The 17,504-nt window shown below is 39.5% G+C and overlaps 1 protein-coding gene across 1 annotated transcript in view; it reads left to right on the top strand.

Annotated features, from left to right (window-relative positions):
- Nucleotides 1-17,056, top strand: part of LOC110512492 (inactive carboxypeptidase-like protein X2) — a 94,799-nt gene extending 77,743 nt beyond the window's left edge. Inside the window, exons 13-14 of the mRNA XM_036972614.1 lie at nt 650-749; nt 16,404-17,056. Of these exons, the coding sequence (XP_036828509.1) occupies nt 650-749; nt 16,404-16,681 (378 nt within the window). The 3' untranslated portion in view covers nt 16,682-17,056. The remainder of the gene's footprint in view (nt 1-649; nt 750-16,403) is intronic.
- The last annotated feature ends 448 nt before the right edge of the window (nt 17,057-17,504 follow it).

The raw sequence follows: 17,504 nt of genomic DNA, 5'->3' as shown, positions 1-17,504 counted from the left end.
AGAGGGTGTAGAGTCTAGAGAGGGTGTAGAGTCTAGAGAGGGTGTAGAGTCTAGAGAGGGTGTAGAGTCCAGAGAGGTCGTAGAGTCCAGAGAGGTCGTAGAGTCTAAAGAGGGCGTGTAGCTAGCCAGCCAATAAGATAACGTTAGCAAGCCAGCCAGTAAGATAACGTTAGCTAGCGAGCCAGTAAGATAACGTTAGCTAGCGAGCCAGTAAGATAACGCTGGCTAGCCAGCCAGTAAGATAAGCTAGTATTTTAACAAATTGTATTCGTATTTACAGATTGAATAAACGTTTGTTTATTAAGGCACATGAAAGTTTACATGTTCCAGAAGGCATTTCCATCAACGACAAAACAAGATGTTCAAATGCCTCTCCTGCAGAGTAGTGACATGCGACATACGCTTTCTGAAATGAGTCATATTATATTGTTTCAATATTTATATCAAGGATGACATTGAAAATAATAGTTTTTTAAGCATTCATGTGTCACACTCTGGGGTTTATTGTACTTTTAAATACTGTTAAAACTCGTTTTTAATAAACTAAAATAAAATATAATATCATCAAATTAATATTATATATGATACGTTACATATTATTATTATTATTGAGTCAGTTGATCTTTGACCTCTGACCTTTCATGCACAGGTGCATCGTGGGATCAAAGGCATTGTCTGGGACATGCAGGGGCGGGGCATAGCCAACGCCACCATCCAAGTGGAAGGGATCGGCCATGACATCAGAACAGGTACATTTATTTTATGGATTTATTTCACCTTTATTTAACCAGGTAGGCAAGTTGAGAACAAGTTCTCATTTACAACCCCCGACCTGGCCATTATAAAGCAAAGCAGTTCGATACATAAGAGGGAGGTAAAGGCAAAAAAAAAGGCGAATTTACCTTGGTGGCGAAGTAAATACAATATAGCAAGTAAAACACTGGAATGGTAGATTTGCAGTGGAAGAATGTGCAAAGAAGAAATATAAATAATGGGGTGCAAAGGAGCAAAATAAATAAATAAATTAAATACAGTTGGGAAAGAGGTAGTTGTTTGGGCTAAATTATAGATGGGCTATGTACAGGTGCAGTAATATGTGAGCTGCTGTGACAGCTGGTGCTTAAAGCTAGTGAGGGAGATAAGTGTTTCCAGTTTCAGAGATTTTTGTAGTTCGTTCCAGTCATTGGCAGCAGAGAACTGGAAGGAAAGGCGGCCAAAGGAAGAATTGGTTTTGGGGGTGACCAGAGAGATATACCTGCTAGAGCGCCTGCAACAGGTGGGTGCTGCTATGGTGACCAGCGAGCTGAGATAAGGCAGGGCTTTACCGAGCAGAGACTTGTAGATGACCTGGAGCCAGTGGGTTTGGCGACGAGTGTGAAGCGAGGACCAGCCAACGAGAGCGTACAGGTCGCACTGGTGGGTAGTATATGGGGCTTTGGTGACCAAACAGATGGCACTGTGATAGACTGCATTCAATTTATTGAGTAGGGTATTGGAGGTGTCACGAACCGGCTCAAAGCCCGTAACAAAGGGAGACAACGTGGAGATAAGGAGTAACAAAATATATATTTATTAACTAAAGCAACTAAGGAAAATATACAATGGTGTGTGTAATCAGTAATCAGTAGTGTAAGTGAGTGTTTTGCATGCATGAAGGTGATAATGCAGGGTGTTGAAAGGTGCCAAAGCAAACAAACAAAAGGCCACCAAGAACCACAACACAATCTACAAAGGTGTCTGCATGGAGAGAGTCTCCTCCATGAATGTGGAAGAGGTCTATTTATCCCGGGAGACACCTGGCCCAGGTGTTTCCCATGAAGCTGACGACCCTCCCAACTCCGCCCACCGGCATCCTAATAAGGAAACAAGAACAAAGACAGAATACGGCAGACAGAGTGGGAGGGTCGTCACAGAGGCTATTTTGTAAATGACATCGCCGAAGTCGAGGATCGGTAGGATAGTCAGTTTTACGAGGGTATGTTTGGCAGCATGAGTGAAGGATGCTTTGTTGTGAAATAGGAAGCCAATTCTAGATTTAACTTTGGATTAGAGATGTTTGATGTGAGTCTGGAAGGAGAGTTTACAGTTTAACCAGACACCTAGGTATTTGTAGTTGTCCACATATTCTAAGTCAGAACCGTCCAGAGTAGTGATGTTGGACAGGCGAGCATGTGCGGGCAGCAATCGGTTGAAGAGCATGCATTTAGTTTTACTTGTATTTAAGAGCAATTGGAGGCAACGGAAGGAGAGTTGTACGGCATTGAAGCTCATCTGGAGATTTGTTAACACAGTGTCCAAAGATGGGCCAGAAGTATACAGAATGGTGTCGTCTGCGTAGAGGTGGATCAGAGAATCACCAGCAGCAAGAGCGACATCATTGATGTATACAGAGAAGAGAGTTGGTACAAGAATTGAACCCTGTGGTACCCCCATAGAGACTGTCAGAGGTCCAGACAACAGACCCTCCGATTTGACACACTGAACTCTATCAGAGAAGTAGTTGGTGAACCAGGCGAGGCAATCATTTGAGAAATCAAGGCTATCGAGTCTGCCGATGTGGATGTGGTGATTGACAGAGTCGAAAGCCTTGGCCAGGTCAATGAAGATGGCTGCACAGTAATGTTTATTATCGATGGCGGTTAAGATATCATTTAGGACCTTGAGCGTGGCTGAGGTGCACCCATGACCAGCTCTGAAACCAGATTGCATAGCGGAGAAGGTATGGTGGGATTCGAAATGGTCAGTAATCTGTTTGTTGACTTGGCTTACGAAAGACCTTAGAAAGGCAGAGTAGGATAGATATAGGTCTGTAGCAGTTTGGGTCAAGAGTGTCCCCCCCTTTGAAGAGGGGGATGACCGCAGCCGCAGAAATACATGCTATTGTGGTATACTCTGTGTTCTCATTCTGTATCCATACATACCATATAGAGATGTATTATAGTAGACTCTGTGTCCATACATACTATATAGAGATGTATTATAGTAGACTCTGTGTCCATACATACCATATAGAGATGTATTGTAGTAGACTCTATGTTCTCATTCTGTAGAAAACATCAGTAGCATTCTATAGAAAACATCAGTAGCATTCTATAGAAAACATCAGTAGCATTCTATAGAAAGCATCAGTAGCATTCTGTAGAAAACAACAGTAGCATTCTATAGAAAACATCAGTAGCATTCTATAGAAAACATCAGTAGCATTCTGTAGAAAACATCAGTAGCATTCTATAGAAAACAACAGTAGCATTCTATAGAAAACATCAGTAGCATTCTATAGAAAACATCAGTAGCATTCTGTAGAAAACATCAGTAGCATTCTAAGGAAAACATCAGTAGTATTCTGTAGAAAACATCAGTAGCATTCTATAGAAAACATCAGTAGTATTCTATAGAAAACATCAGTAGCATTCTATAGAAAACATCAGTAGTATTCTATAGAAAACATCAGTAGCATTCTATAGAAAACATCAGTAGCATTCTATAGAAAACATCAGTAGCATTCTACAGAAAACAACAGTAGCATTCTATAGAAAACATCAGTAGCATTCTGTAGAAAACATCAGTAGCATTCTAAGGAAAACATCAGTAGTATTCTGTAGAAAACATCAGTAGCATTCTATAGAAAACATCAGTAGTATTCTATAGAAAACATCAGTAGCATTCTATAGAAAACATCAGTAGCATTCTAAGGAAAACATCAGTAGTATTCTGTAGAAAACATCAGTAGCATTCTATAGAAAACATCAGTAGCATTCTATAGAAAACATCAGTAGCATTCTGTAGAAAACATCAGTAGCATTCTATAGAAAACATCAGTAGCATTCTATAGAAAACATCAGTAGCATTCTATAGAACACATCAGTAGCATTCTATAGAAAACATCAGTAGCATTCTGTAGAAAACATCAGTAGCATTCTGCAGAAAACATCAGTAGCATTCTATAGACAACATCAGTAGCATTCTATAGAAAGCATCAGTAGCATTCTATAGAAAACATCTCTAGCATTCTATAGAAAGCATCAGTAGCATTCTATAGAAAACATCAGTAGCATTCTATAGAAAACATCAGTAGCATTCTATAGAAAGCATCAGTAGCATTCTATAGAAAACATCTCTAGCATTCTATAGAAAGCATCAGTAGCATTCTAAGGAAAACATCAGTAGCATTCTATAGAAAGCATCAGTAGCATTCTGTAGAAAACATCAGTAGCATTCTATAGAAAACATCAGTAGCATTCTATAGAAAACATCAGTAGCATTCTATAGAAAACATCAGTAGCATTCTATAGAAAACATCAGTAGCATTCTATAGAAAACATCAGTAGTATTCTATAGAAAACATCAGTAGCATTCTATAGAAAGCATCAGTAGCATTCTGTAGAAAACATCAGTAGCATTCTATAGAAAACATCAGTAGCATCCTATAGAAAACATCAGTAGCATTCTATAGAAAACATCAGTAGCATCCTATAGAAAACATCAGTAGCATTCTATAGAAAACATCAGTAGCATTCTATAGAAAACATCAGTAGCATTCTATAGAAAACATCAGTAGTATTCTATAGAAAACATCAGTAGCATTCTATAGAAAACATCAGTAGCATTCTATAGAAAACATCAGTAGTATTCTATAGAAAACATCAGTAGCATTCTATAGAAAGCATCAGTAGCATTCTGTAGAAAACATCAGTAGCATTCTATAGAAAACATCAGTAGCATTCTATAGAAAACATCAGTAGCATTCTATAGAAAACATCAGTAGTATTCTATAGAAAACATCAGTAGCATCCTATAGAAAACATCAGTAGCATCCTATAGAAAACATCAGTAGCAGAGAATGTATTATGGACAACAGTATACATATCCATTTTGACAGGAAACCAAATGGACAAATTGAACGTGATAATTAGATAATCAATATTTATAGCATATAAATCAATCAAAAATAACGAACGCTGCAAAAGTAATAACTTCTTCCAGAGCCAAAGACCATAACGTCGGATCATTAAACTCTCACAGACGCTGAGCATGCTGGTATTTCATGCTTGACAAAAGTAAATCCGCCGCAGGAAATAGCTACCATTTTATAGAAAGACCTCAATATATTACTATACAGTAGATACTGCCTGCAGGCATGATGACACAAGTACCCGGTCCTTATTTCCCTTGTATTTGAGAAGTCATATGTGTGGGGGTAAGCTTACATTGTGCAGATAAAGCAATGGGCAGAAGTGTTGCTTCAGGGATTAATGAAAGTCCCATGTCTCTTCCTTTCAGTTTAATTCTACAGTATGAGTCTCAAACACACACACACGCACGCAAACACACGCACACACACACACACAAATATTCCTAGCACGCAATGATTATATCAAGCTTGTGACTCTACAAACTTGTTGGATGCTGTTTGCTGTTTGTTTTGGTTGTGTTACAGATGATTTTGTTCTCAATAGAAAATTAACGGTAAATAATGTATGGTATCATTTTGGAGTCACTTCAATTGTAAATAAGATTATAATGTTTCTAAACACTTCTACATTAATATGGATGCTACCATGATTATGGATAATCCTGAATTAAATTGTGAATGGTAAGGATCGGTGCTGGTACTGTAGACGAGAGCATCCTGTTAGGATCGGTGCTGGTACTGTAGACGAGAAGCATCCTGTTAGGATCGGTGCTGGTACTGTAGACGAGAGCATCCTGTTAGGATCGGTGCTGGTACTGTAGACGAGAAGCATCCTGTAAGGATCGGTGCTGGTACTGTAGATGAGAAGCATCCTGTAAGGATCGGTGTTGGTACTGTAGACGAGAAGCAGATACAGGGAGAACAGGGGAGAGTGGGAGCAGGCATGACAGTATCTCCCCTCTAGGACAGGAACAGCGTCTGGACAGGGGAGAGCGGGAGCAGGCATGACAGTATCTCCCCCTCTAGGACAGGAACAGCGTCTGGACAGGGGAGAGCGGGAGCAGGCATGACAGTATCTCCCCCTCTAGGACAGGAACAGCGTCTGGACAGGGGAGAGCGGGAGCAGGCATGACAGTATCTCCCCTCTAGGACAGGAACAGCGTCTGGACAGGGGAGAGAGGGAGCAGGCATGACAGTATCTCCCCCTCTAGGACAGGAACAGCGTCAGGACAGGGGAGAGCGGGAGCAGGCATGACAGTATCTCCCCCTCTAGGACAGGAACAGCGTCTGGACAGGGGAGAGTGGGAGCAGGCATGACAGTATCTCCCCTCTAGGACAGGAACAGCGTCTGGAAAGGGGTGAGCGGGAGCAGGCATGAAAGTAGAAAGTTATATCACCCCCCCAAAAAAATTTTAGCAAATCAAATGTTTTTTGTTCACATACACGTGTTTAGCAGATGTTATTGCGGATGTAGTAAAATTGTGTTCCCAGCTCCAACAGTGCAGTAGTATCTAACTAAATACTTGTGTTTCTAGCTCCAACAGTGCAGTAATATCTAACTAAATACTTGTGTTTCTAGCTCCAACAGTGCAGTAATATCTAACCAAATGCTTGTGTTCCCAGCTCCAACAGTGCAGTAATATCTAACTAAATGCTTGTGTTCCTAGCTCCAACAGTGCAGTAGTATCTAACTAAATGATTGTGTTTCTAGCTCCAACAGTGCAGTAGTATCTAACTAAATGCTTGTGTTTCTAGCTCCAACAGTGCAGTAGTATCTAACTAAATGCTTGTGTTCCTAGCTCCAACAGTGCAGTAGTACCTAACTAAATGCTTGGTTCCCAGCTCCAACAGTGCAGTAGTATCTAACTAAATGCTTGTGTTTCTAGCTCCAACAGTGCAGTAGTATCTAACTAAATGCTTGTGTTTCTAGCTCCAACATTGTAGTAATATCTAACAATTCACAACAATACACAGATCTAAAAGTAAAAGAATGGAATATACATACTAATAATAATAATAAATAATACTAAGAATGGAATTAAGAAATATATAAATATTAGGATGCGCAATGTCGAAGTGACATAGACTAAGATACAGTAGAATATAATACAGTATATACATATGAGATGAGTAATACATAGACTAAGATACAGTAGAATAGAATACAGTATATACATATGAGATGAGTAATACATAGACTAAGATACAGTAGGATAGAATACAGTATATACATATGAGATGAGTAATACATAGACTAAGAGACAGTAGGATAGAATACAGTATAAAGATATGAGATGAGAAATACATAGACTAAGATACAGTAGGATAGAATACAGTATATAGATATGAGATGAGAAATACATAGACTAAGATACAGTAGAATAGAATACAGTATATAGATATGAGATGAGTAATACATAGACTAAGATACAGTAGGATAGAATACAGTATATATATATGAGATGAGTAATACATAGACTAAGATACAGTAGGATAGAATACAGTATATACATATGAGATGATAAATACATAGACTAAGATACAGTAGAGTAGAATACAGTAGAATAGAATACAGTATATACATATGAGATGAGTAATACATAGACTAAGATACAGTAGGATAGAATACAGTAGAATAGAATACAGTATATACATATGAGATGAGTAATACATAGACTAAGATACAGTAGGATAGAATACAGTGTATAGATATGAGATGAGTAATACATAGACTAAGATACAGTAGAATAGAATACAGTAGAATAGAATACAGTATATACATATGAGATGAGTAATACATAGACTAAGATACAGTAGGATAGAATACAGTATATACATATGAGATGATAAATACATAGACTAAGATACAGTAGAGTAGAATACAGTAGAATAGAATACAGTATATACATATGAGATGAGTAATACATAGACTAAGATACAGTAGGATAGAATACAGTAGAATAGAATACAGTATATACATATGAGATGAGTAATACATAGACTAAGATACAGTAGGATAGAATACAGTGTATAGATATGAGATGAGTAATACATAGACTAAGATACAGTAGAATAGAATACAGTAGAATAGAATACAGTATATACATATGAGATGAGTAATACATAGACTAAGATACAGTAGGATAGAATACAGTAGAATAGAATACAGTATATAGATATGAGATGAGTAATACATAGACTAAGATACAGTAGGATAGAATACAGTATATACATATGAGATGAGTAATACATAGACTAAGATACAGTAGGATAGAATACAGTATATAGATATGAGATGAGAAATACATAGACTAAGATACAGTAGGATAGAATACAGTATATAGATATGAGATGAGAAATACATAGACTAAGATACAGTAGAATAGAATACAGTAGAATAGAATACAGTAGAATAGAATACAGTATATAGATATGAGATGAGTAATACATAGACTAAGATACAGTAGGATAGAATACAGTATATAGATATGAGATGAGTAATACATAGACTAAGATACAGTAGGATAGAATACAGTATATACATATGAGATGATAAATACATAGACTAAGATACAGTAGGATAGAATACAGTATATAGATATGAGATGAGTAATACATAGACTAAGATACAGTAGAATAGAATACAGTAGAATAGAATACAGTATATACATATGAGATGAGTAATACATAGACTAAGATACAGTAGGATAGAATACAGTATATACATATGAGATGAGTAATAGATAGACTAAGATACAGTAGAATAGAATACAGTAGAATAGAATACAGTAGAATAGAATACAGTATATAGATATGAGATGAGTAATACATAGACTAAGATACAGTAGGATAGAATACAGTATATAGATATGAGATGAGAAATACATAGACTAAGATACAGTAGGATAGAATACAGTATATAGATATGAGATGAGAAATACATAGACTAAGATACAGTAGAATAGAATACAGTAGAATAGAATACAGTAGAATAGAATACAGTATATAGATATGAGATGAGAAATACATAGACTAAGATACAGTAGGATAGAATACAGTATATAGATATGAGATGAGAAATACATAGACTAAGATACAGTAGAATAGAATACAGTATATAGATATGAGATGAGTAATACATAGACTAAGATACAGTAGAATAGAATACAGTAGAATAGAATACAGTAGAATAGAATACAGTATATAGATATGAGATGAGTAATACATAGACTAAGATACAGTAGAATAGAATACAGTAGAATAGAATAGAGTATATACATATGAGATGAGTAATACATAGACTAAGATACAGTAGGATATAAGACAGTATATACATATGAGATGAGAAATACATAGACTAAGATACAGTAGGATAGAATACAGTATATAGATATGAGATGAGAAATACATAGACTAAGATACAGTAGGATAGAATACAGTATATAGATATGAGATGAGAAATACACAGACTAAGATACAGTAGAATAGAATACAGTAGAATAGAATACAATAGAATAGAATACAGTATATAGATATGAGATGAGTAATACATAGACTAAGATACAGTAGGATAGAATACAGTATATAGATATGAGATGAGTAATACATAGACTAAGATACAGTAGGATAGAATACAGTATATACATATGAGATGATAAATACATAGACTAAGATACAGTAGGATAGAATACAGTATATAGATTTGAGATGAGTAATACATAGACTAAGATACAGTAGAATAGAATACAGTAGAATAGAATACAGTATATACATATGAGATGAGTAATACATAGACTAAGATACAGTAGGATAGAATACAGTAGAATAGAATACAGTAGAATAGAATACAGTATATACATATGAGATGAGTAATACATAGACTAAGATACAGTAGGATAGAATACAGTAGAATATAATACAGTATATACATATGAGATGAGTAATACATAGACTAAGATACAGTAGGATAGAATACAGTAGAATAGAATACAGTATATACATATGAGATGAGTAATACATAGACTAAGATACAGTATAATAGAATACAGTATATACATATGAGATGAGAAATACATAGACTAAGATACAGTAGAATAGAATACAGTATATAGATATGAGATGAGTAATACATAGACTAAGATACAGTAGAATAGAATACAGTAGAATAGAATACAGTATATACATATGAGATGAGTAATACATAGACTAAGATACAGTAGGATAGAATACAGTAGAATAGAATACAGTAGAATAGAATACAGTATATACATATGAGATGAGTAATACATAGACTAAGATACAGTAGAATAGAATACAGTGTATAGATATGAGATGAGTAATACATAGACTAAGATACAGTAGGATAGAATACAGTATATACATATGAGATTAGTAATACATAGACTAAGATACAGTAGGATAGAATACAGTATATAGATATGAGATGAGTAATACATAGACTAAGATACAGTAGGACAGAATACAGTAGAATAGAATACAGTATATAGATATGAGATGAGTAAAGCAGTATGTAAACATTATTAAAGTGACCAGTGTTCCATTATTATAGTGACCAGTGTTCCATTATTAAAGTGACCAGTGTTCCATTATTAAAGTGACCAGTGTTCCATTATTAAAGTGACCAGTGTTCCATTATTAAAGTGACCAGTGTTCCATTATTAGTGACCAGTGTTCCATTATTAGTGACCAGTGTTCCATTATTAGTGACCAGTGTTCCATTATTAGTGACCAGTGTTCCATTATTAAAGTGACCAGTGTTCCATTATTAAAGTGACCAGTGTTCCATTATTATAGTGACTAGTGTTCCATTATTAAAGTGACCAGTGTTCCATTATTAAAGTGACCAGTGTTCCATTATTAAAGTGACCAGTGTTCCATTATTAGTGACCAGTGTTCCATTATTAGTGACCAGTGTTCCATTATTAAAGTGACCAGTGTTCCATTATTAAAGTGACCAGTGTTCCATTATTAAAGTGACCAGTGATTCCATTATTAAAGTGACCAGTGTTCCATTATTAGTGACCAGTGTTCCATTATTAAAGTGACCAGTGTTCCATTATTAAAGTGACCAGTGTTCCATTATTAAAGTGACCAGTGTTCCATTATTAAAGTGACCAGTGATTCTATGTCTATGTATATGGGGCAGCAGCCTCTATGGTGCAGGGTTGAGTAACCGGGTGGTGCAGTCTCTAAGGTGCAGGGTTGAGTAACCGGGTGGTAGCCGGCTAGTGAAGGCTGTTTAACAGTCTGATGGCCTTGAGATAGAAGCTGTTTTTCAGTCTCTCGGTCCCTGCTTTGATGCACCTTTACCGACCTGATAGCGGGGTGAACAGGCAAGGGCTCGGGTGGTTGTTGTCCTTGATGTTCTTTATGGCCTTCCTGTGACATCGGGTGGTGTAGGTGTCCTGGAGGGCAGGTAGTTTGCCCCCGGTGATGCGTTGTGCAGACCTCACTACTCTCTGGAGAGCCTTACGGTTGTGGGCGGAGCAGTTGCCGTACCAGGCGGTGATACAGCCCGACAGGATGCTCTCGATTGTGCATCTGTAAAAGTTTGTCAGGGTTACGGGTGACAAGCCAAATTTCTTCAGCCTCCTGAGGTTGAAGAGGCTCTGTTGCGCCTTCTACACTACGCTGTCTGTGTGGGTGGACCATTTCAGTTTGCCAGTGATGTGTACACAGTGGAACTTGAAGCCTTCCCCCTTCTACACAGCGGTCCCGTTGATGTGAATAGGGCCGTATGTCCACTGTTATTGTAATGGTGAGAGGTTAGCATGTCTTGGAGGTATGCTAACCTCCCTTGTTAATGTAAGGGTGAGAGGTTAGCATGTCTTGGAGGTATGCTAACCTCCCTTGTTATTGTAATGATGAGAGGTTAGCATGTCTTGGAGGTATGCTAACCTCCCTTGTTATTGTAACGATGAGAGGTTAGCATGTCTTGGAGGTATGCTAACCTCCCTTGTTATTGTAATGATAAGAGGTTAGTATGTCTTGGGGGTATGCTAACCTCCCCTGTCATTGTAATAATGAGAGGTTAGCATGTCTTGGAGGTATGCTAACCTCCCCTGGCATTGTAATGCTGAGAGGTTAGCATGTCTTGGAGGTATGCTAACCTCCCTTGTTCTTGTAATGGTGAGAGGTTAGCATGTCTTGGGGGTATGCTAACCGCCCTTGTTGACATTTGTGCGTCTGTAACTTTCTCACTCATCGTTATTCACGATTCATTCAGGACTATATCTGTAGGTGTTGTTAGTGTTCCTGGAACCAACTGTACCGTCTGTAAGTCACGTTCCTTCACGAGAATCCAGTTCCCTCTGCTGTGGTCCCAGAGAGGAGGGAGGAAACATGTCCAGCTGCACACACACACACACACACACACACACACACACACACACACACACACACACACACACACACACACACACACACACACACACACACACTAACACACACACACACACACACACACACACACACACTCTAACACACACACACACACACACACACACACACACACACACACACTCTCTCTCTCTATCTGTTAAAAAGGAGGCTCTGCATGTGGAAAGAGGGGAACACCAAGTCCTGTGAACGACCTACTTATAGAAAAGGTACTTGCTATTCCCCAGTTAGTCAGAGAGTGTGAATCATCATCATGATGTCTTCACTGTGAACCCAGGATAGACAGACAGCAGATACACACACACACACACACACACACACACACACACACACACTAACACACACACACAGACACACACACACACACACGCACACACACACACACACACTCTCTAACACACACAGACACACACACACAGACACACACACACACACACACACACATAACATTCACACACAGAAGGATAGACACACATTATTAATGAAGACGTTCCAGGTTTTGTTATCAAAATTATAAGTTATTAGCATTTTATAGCGTGTCATTTTTTGTGTTGGTTAAAGGACAAAGCAACACCAAGCTTCACTTGTAGATTTGTGACCTCAGTGAGTCACTCGTTAAAGCAGAATACCAATGTGTTGCTCTTCGTGTGTCTGGTACAGCGGATCAACAGTTTCATAACTGGCCCCGTATCTCACACAGTGGCTGAGCTGAGATGTGGGGATGGGTGGGTGGGTGGGTGAACAGCATGATGGGTAGGAAATCAAACGGTCTGTTTCTGTGGCTGGATCAAAGGTTCAGCACACACGGTGAGTTCAGTTCACCGTTGCTTCCAGCAGGATCAGCACAAACAATGTCATGCCTAGAGGAGACAGGAGACAGGAGACAGGAGACAGGAGACAGGACACAGCAGGGAGGTAAAACACAATGTCATGCCTAGTGGAGACAGGAGACAGGAGACATGACACAGCAGTGAGGTAAAACACAATGTCATGCCTAGAGGAGACAGGAGACAGGACACAGCAGGGAGGTAAAACACAATGTCATGCCTAGAGGAGACAGGAGACAGGAGACAGGACACAGCAGGGAGGTAAAACACAATGTCATGCCTAGTGGAGACAGGAGACAGGAGACAGGAGACAGGACACAGCAGGGAGGTAAAACACAATGTCATGCCCAGAGGAGACAGGAGACAGGAGACAGGACACAGCAGGGAGGTAAAACACAATGTCATGCCCAGAGGAGACAGGAGACAGGACACAGCAGGGAGGTAAAACACAATGTCATGCGTAGTGGAGACAGGAGAGAGGTAAATCCAAGATGACAATGCGGTGCTATTTTTAAACTTCTTAACAGTTGAGCAGGAGAGATGAGTTCCTGTTTTCATGAAGTAGGTTAGAACGCCCTCTACTTCCCTTTTTACCCCTTTCTCTATGTTCTGCCCTCCCTCCTTTCTCTATGTTCTGCCCTCCCTCCTTTCTCTATGTTCTGCCTTCCCTCCTTTCTCTATGTTCTGCCCTCCCTCCCATCTCTATGTTCTGCCCTCTCTCCTTTCTCTATGTTCTGTCCTCCCTCCTTTCTCTATGTTCTGCCCTCCTTTCTCTATGTTCTGCCCTCCCTCCCTTCTCTATGTTCTGCACTCCCTCCTTTCTCTGTCAGTTCAGTCAGTGAATTCCTAGAGGATTGCTTTGTGGAGCTCTTTGCCTTTCGCTGTTGCCAAGTATCAAGATGTGCTGCTTTCTTCCAGTGCTATATTTGCATACAGGAAAGTTAACTTTGACTGGCTTGAAAAAAGTTTGTGTGGTGATTCACAGTCCGTGGCCTATATGATGGAATGCAATGTGGATCAGAATGCTGTGTTATAAAAAAAAATCTAAACATTTCATGTCATATTATGTATACATACAGTGTTGTAACGATGTACAAATGGTTAAAGTACAAAAGGGAAAATTAATAAACATAAATATGGGTTGTATTTACAATGGTGTTTGTTCTTCACTGGTTGACCTTTTCTTGTGGCAACAGGTCACAGATCTTGCTGCTGTGATGTCACACTGTGGAATTTCACCCAGTAGATATGGGAGGTTCTCACAATTGGATTTGTTTTCGAATTCTTTGTGAGTCTGTGTAATCTGAGGGAAATATGTCTCTCTAATATGGTCATACATTGGGCAGGAGGTTAGGAAGTGCAGCTCAGTTTCCACCTAATTTTGTGGGCAGTGTGAACATAGCCTGTCTTCTCTTGAGAGCCATGTCTGCCTACGGCGGCCTTTCTCAATAGCAAGGCTATGCTCACTGAGTCTGTACATAGTCAAAGCTTTCCTTAATTTTGGGTCAGTCACAGTGGTCAGGTATTCTGCCGCTGTGTACTCTCTGTTTAGGGCCAAATAGCATTCTAGTTTGTTCTGTTTTTTTGTTAATTCTTTCCAATGTGTCAAGTAATTATCTTTTTGTTTTCTCATGATTTGGTTGGGTCTAATTGTCCTTAGGCTCTGTGGGGGGTGTGTTTGTGTCTGTGAACAGCCCCAGGACCAGCTTGGTTAGGGGACTCGTCTTCAAGTTAAAATCAAATCAAATCACATTGTGTTAGTCGAATACAACAGGTTTCACCTTACAGTTACTTTCAAGCCCCTAACTAACAGTGCAGTTTACAAATATATATAATAATAATAATAAAAAAAATACAAATAAGAATTAAAAGTAACAGATAATTAAAGAGCAGCAGTAAAATAACAATAGCGAGATTATATACAGCAGGTACCGGTACAGAGTCAATGTGGAGGCTATATACAGGGGGTACCGGTACAGAGTCAATGTGGAGACTATATACAGGGGGTACCGGTACAGAGTCAATGTGGAGACTATATACAGGGGGTACCGGTACAGAGTCAATGTGGAGGCTATATACAGGGGGTACCGGTACAGAGTCAATGTGGAGGCTATATACAGGGGGTACCGGTACAGAGTCAATGTGGAGGCTATATACAGGGGCTACCGGTACAGAGTCGATGTGGAGGTTATATACAGGGGGTACCGGTACAGAGTCAATGTGCAGGGGCACCTGAGGTTATTGAGGAAGCTGTTTAGAAGCCTCTTGGACCTAGACTTGGCGCTCCGTACCGCTTGCCGTGCGGTAGCAGAGAGAACAGTCTATGACTGGGGTGGCTGAAGTCTTTGACAATTGGATGGCAGGAAGTTTGGCCCCAGTGATGTACTCTGTAGTGCCTTGTGGTCGGAGGCCGAGCAGTTGCCATACCAGGCATTGATGCAACCTGTCAGGATGCTCTCGATGGTGCAGCTATAGATACATTTTGAGAATCTGAGGACCGAAGCCAAATCTTTTCAGTCTCCTGAGGGGGAATAGGTTTTGTCGTGTCCTCTTCACGACTGTCTTGGTGTGCTTGGACCATGTTGGTTCATCTCTCTGTAGGTGAAGGCTTTGTTGTGGAAGGTTTGTGAATCGCTTCCTTTTAGGTGCTTGTAGAATTTAACGTCTCTTTTCTGGATTTTGATCATTAGTGGGTATCGGCCTAATTCTGCTCTGCATGCATTATTCGGTGTTCTGCGTTGTATACGGAGGATATTTTTTGCAGAATTCTGCATGCAGAATCTCAATTTGTTGTTTGTCCCATTTTGTGATTTCTTGGTTGGGACCCCAGACCTCACAACCATAAAGGGCAATGCGTTCGATAACTGATTCAATAATTTTTAGCCAAATCCTAATTGGTATGTCAAATTGTATGTTCCTTTTGATGGCATAGAAGGCCCTTCTTGCCTTGTCTCTCAGATTGTTCACAGCTTTGTGTAAGTTACCTGTGGCGTTGACGTTTAAGCCAAGGTATGTATAGTTGTTTGTGTGCTCTAGGGCAACGGTGTCTAGATGGAATTTGTATTTGTGGTCCTGGCGACTGGACCTTTTTTGGAACACCATTGTTTTTGGCTTACTGAGATTTATTGTCAGGGCCCAGGTCTGACAGAATCTATGCAGAAGATTTAGGTGCCTCTCTCTCTCTCTTTCACTCACTCACTCTCTCACTCACTCACTCACTCCCACTCCTCTCTTTGTCTCCCTAGCGGCGGACGGGGACTACTGGAGGCTGTTGAACCCAGGAGAGTACAGCATCACGGTGAGGGCCGAGGGCTACAGCGCCAGCAGTAAGGTGTGTGAGGTGGGCTATGACATCGGAGCGACCCGCTGTGACTTCACCGTCAGCCGCACCAATCTGTCACGCATCAAGGAGATCATGGAGAGATACAACAAGCAGCCCATCAGACAGCCTCTCAGGCCACCCGTCAGGCAGCTGCAAGCACGCAGGCCCGGACCCCGACACAGACGCGTGAGGACATCATAGGGGCCCCCACCAGGGAGCGTTAGAGAGAACGAGTAGCCTGGTCCCGCACCTGAATGCGCTGTCTTGCCAACACCTCTGGTCATTGTTCTGACAATCTGACAATGACCAGAGGGCTTTACAGCACAAACTGATCTGGGACAAGGCTCGGTGTGAAGAGAGCAATGAGAGACAGACTCTACCATCTCTCTCTCTAGTTCTGATCCAACATCTTCTTTGATCGGGACTCCTTTCTCTGTTTTGGAACTCTGTTTAGCCACATCCATCCAGAGTGTTGGTGGAAGTGCAGATTGGAGATTGATGGTAAAAGATGAGATATTTTGACGGTGTGTTTTTCTGTATTAAAAACAAGGTGCTGTTCTTTCAACCATGAATTAAGCTCTCTGGTGCTGGTCTTACTGTAAAATAAGTGTATTTTTTTTTTGGGGGGGGGGGGGGGGGGCGCATCTTAAAAGTTGCAATGACTTCTCTACCAAAGAGGTATTACAGTATACATGGTTAAGCCGAAATGTCAATTTTTTTACTTTTTACTTTGTGCCATTATTTGGTAATGAAAGTGTCAGTCTATATTTCAAATTATGAATTTTGACCATGGATATTACCATGTGTCTCTCTACTAACTCATGCAGTACCAGTACCAGTACCAGTACCAAGTACAAAGCAGTAATAACTATCTTACCGAAACGTTTACAAGCTTCATCCTTGCAAGTAATATCTTTTGAAATTGTTCTTTGGAATAAACAAATAAAATGATGCATATATTTTGAAATGTAGAAAAAGCTCTATATATTTTAAATTTTTTATATAATGCCACTCCTCATGTTAC

Source organism: Oncorhynchus mykiss, unplaced genomic scaffold (assembly GCF_013265735.2).
Source record: "Oncorhynchus mykiss isolate Arlee unplaced genomic scaffold, USDA_OmykA_1.1 un_scaffold_186, whole genome shotgun sequence".
NCBI lineage: Eukaryota > Metazoa > Chordata > Actinopteri > Salmoniformes > Salmonidae > Oncorhynchus > Oncorhynchus mykiss.
This window is presented reverse-complemented; position numbering and strand designations above follow the sequence as displayed.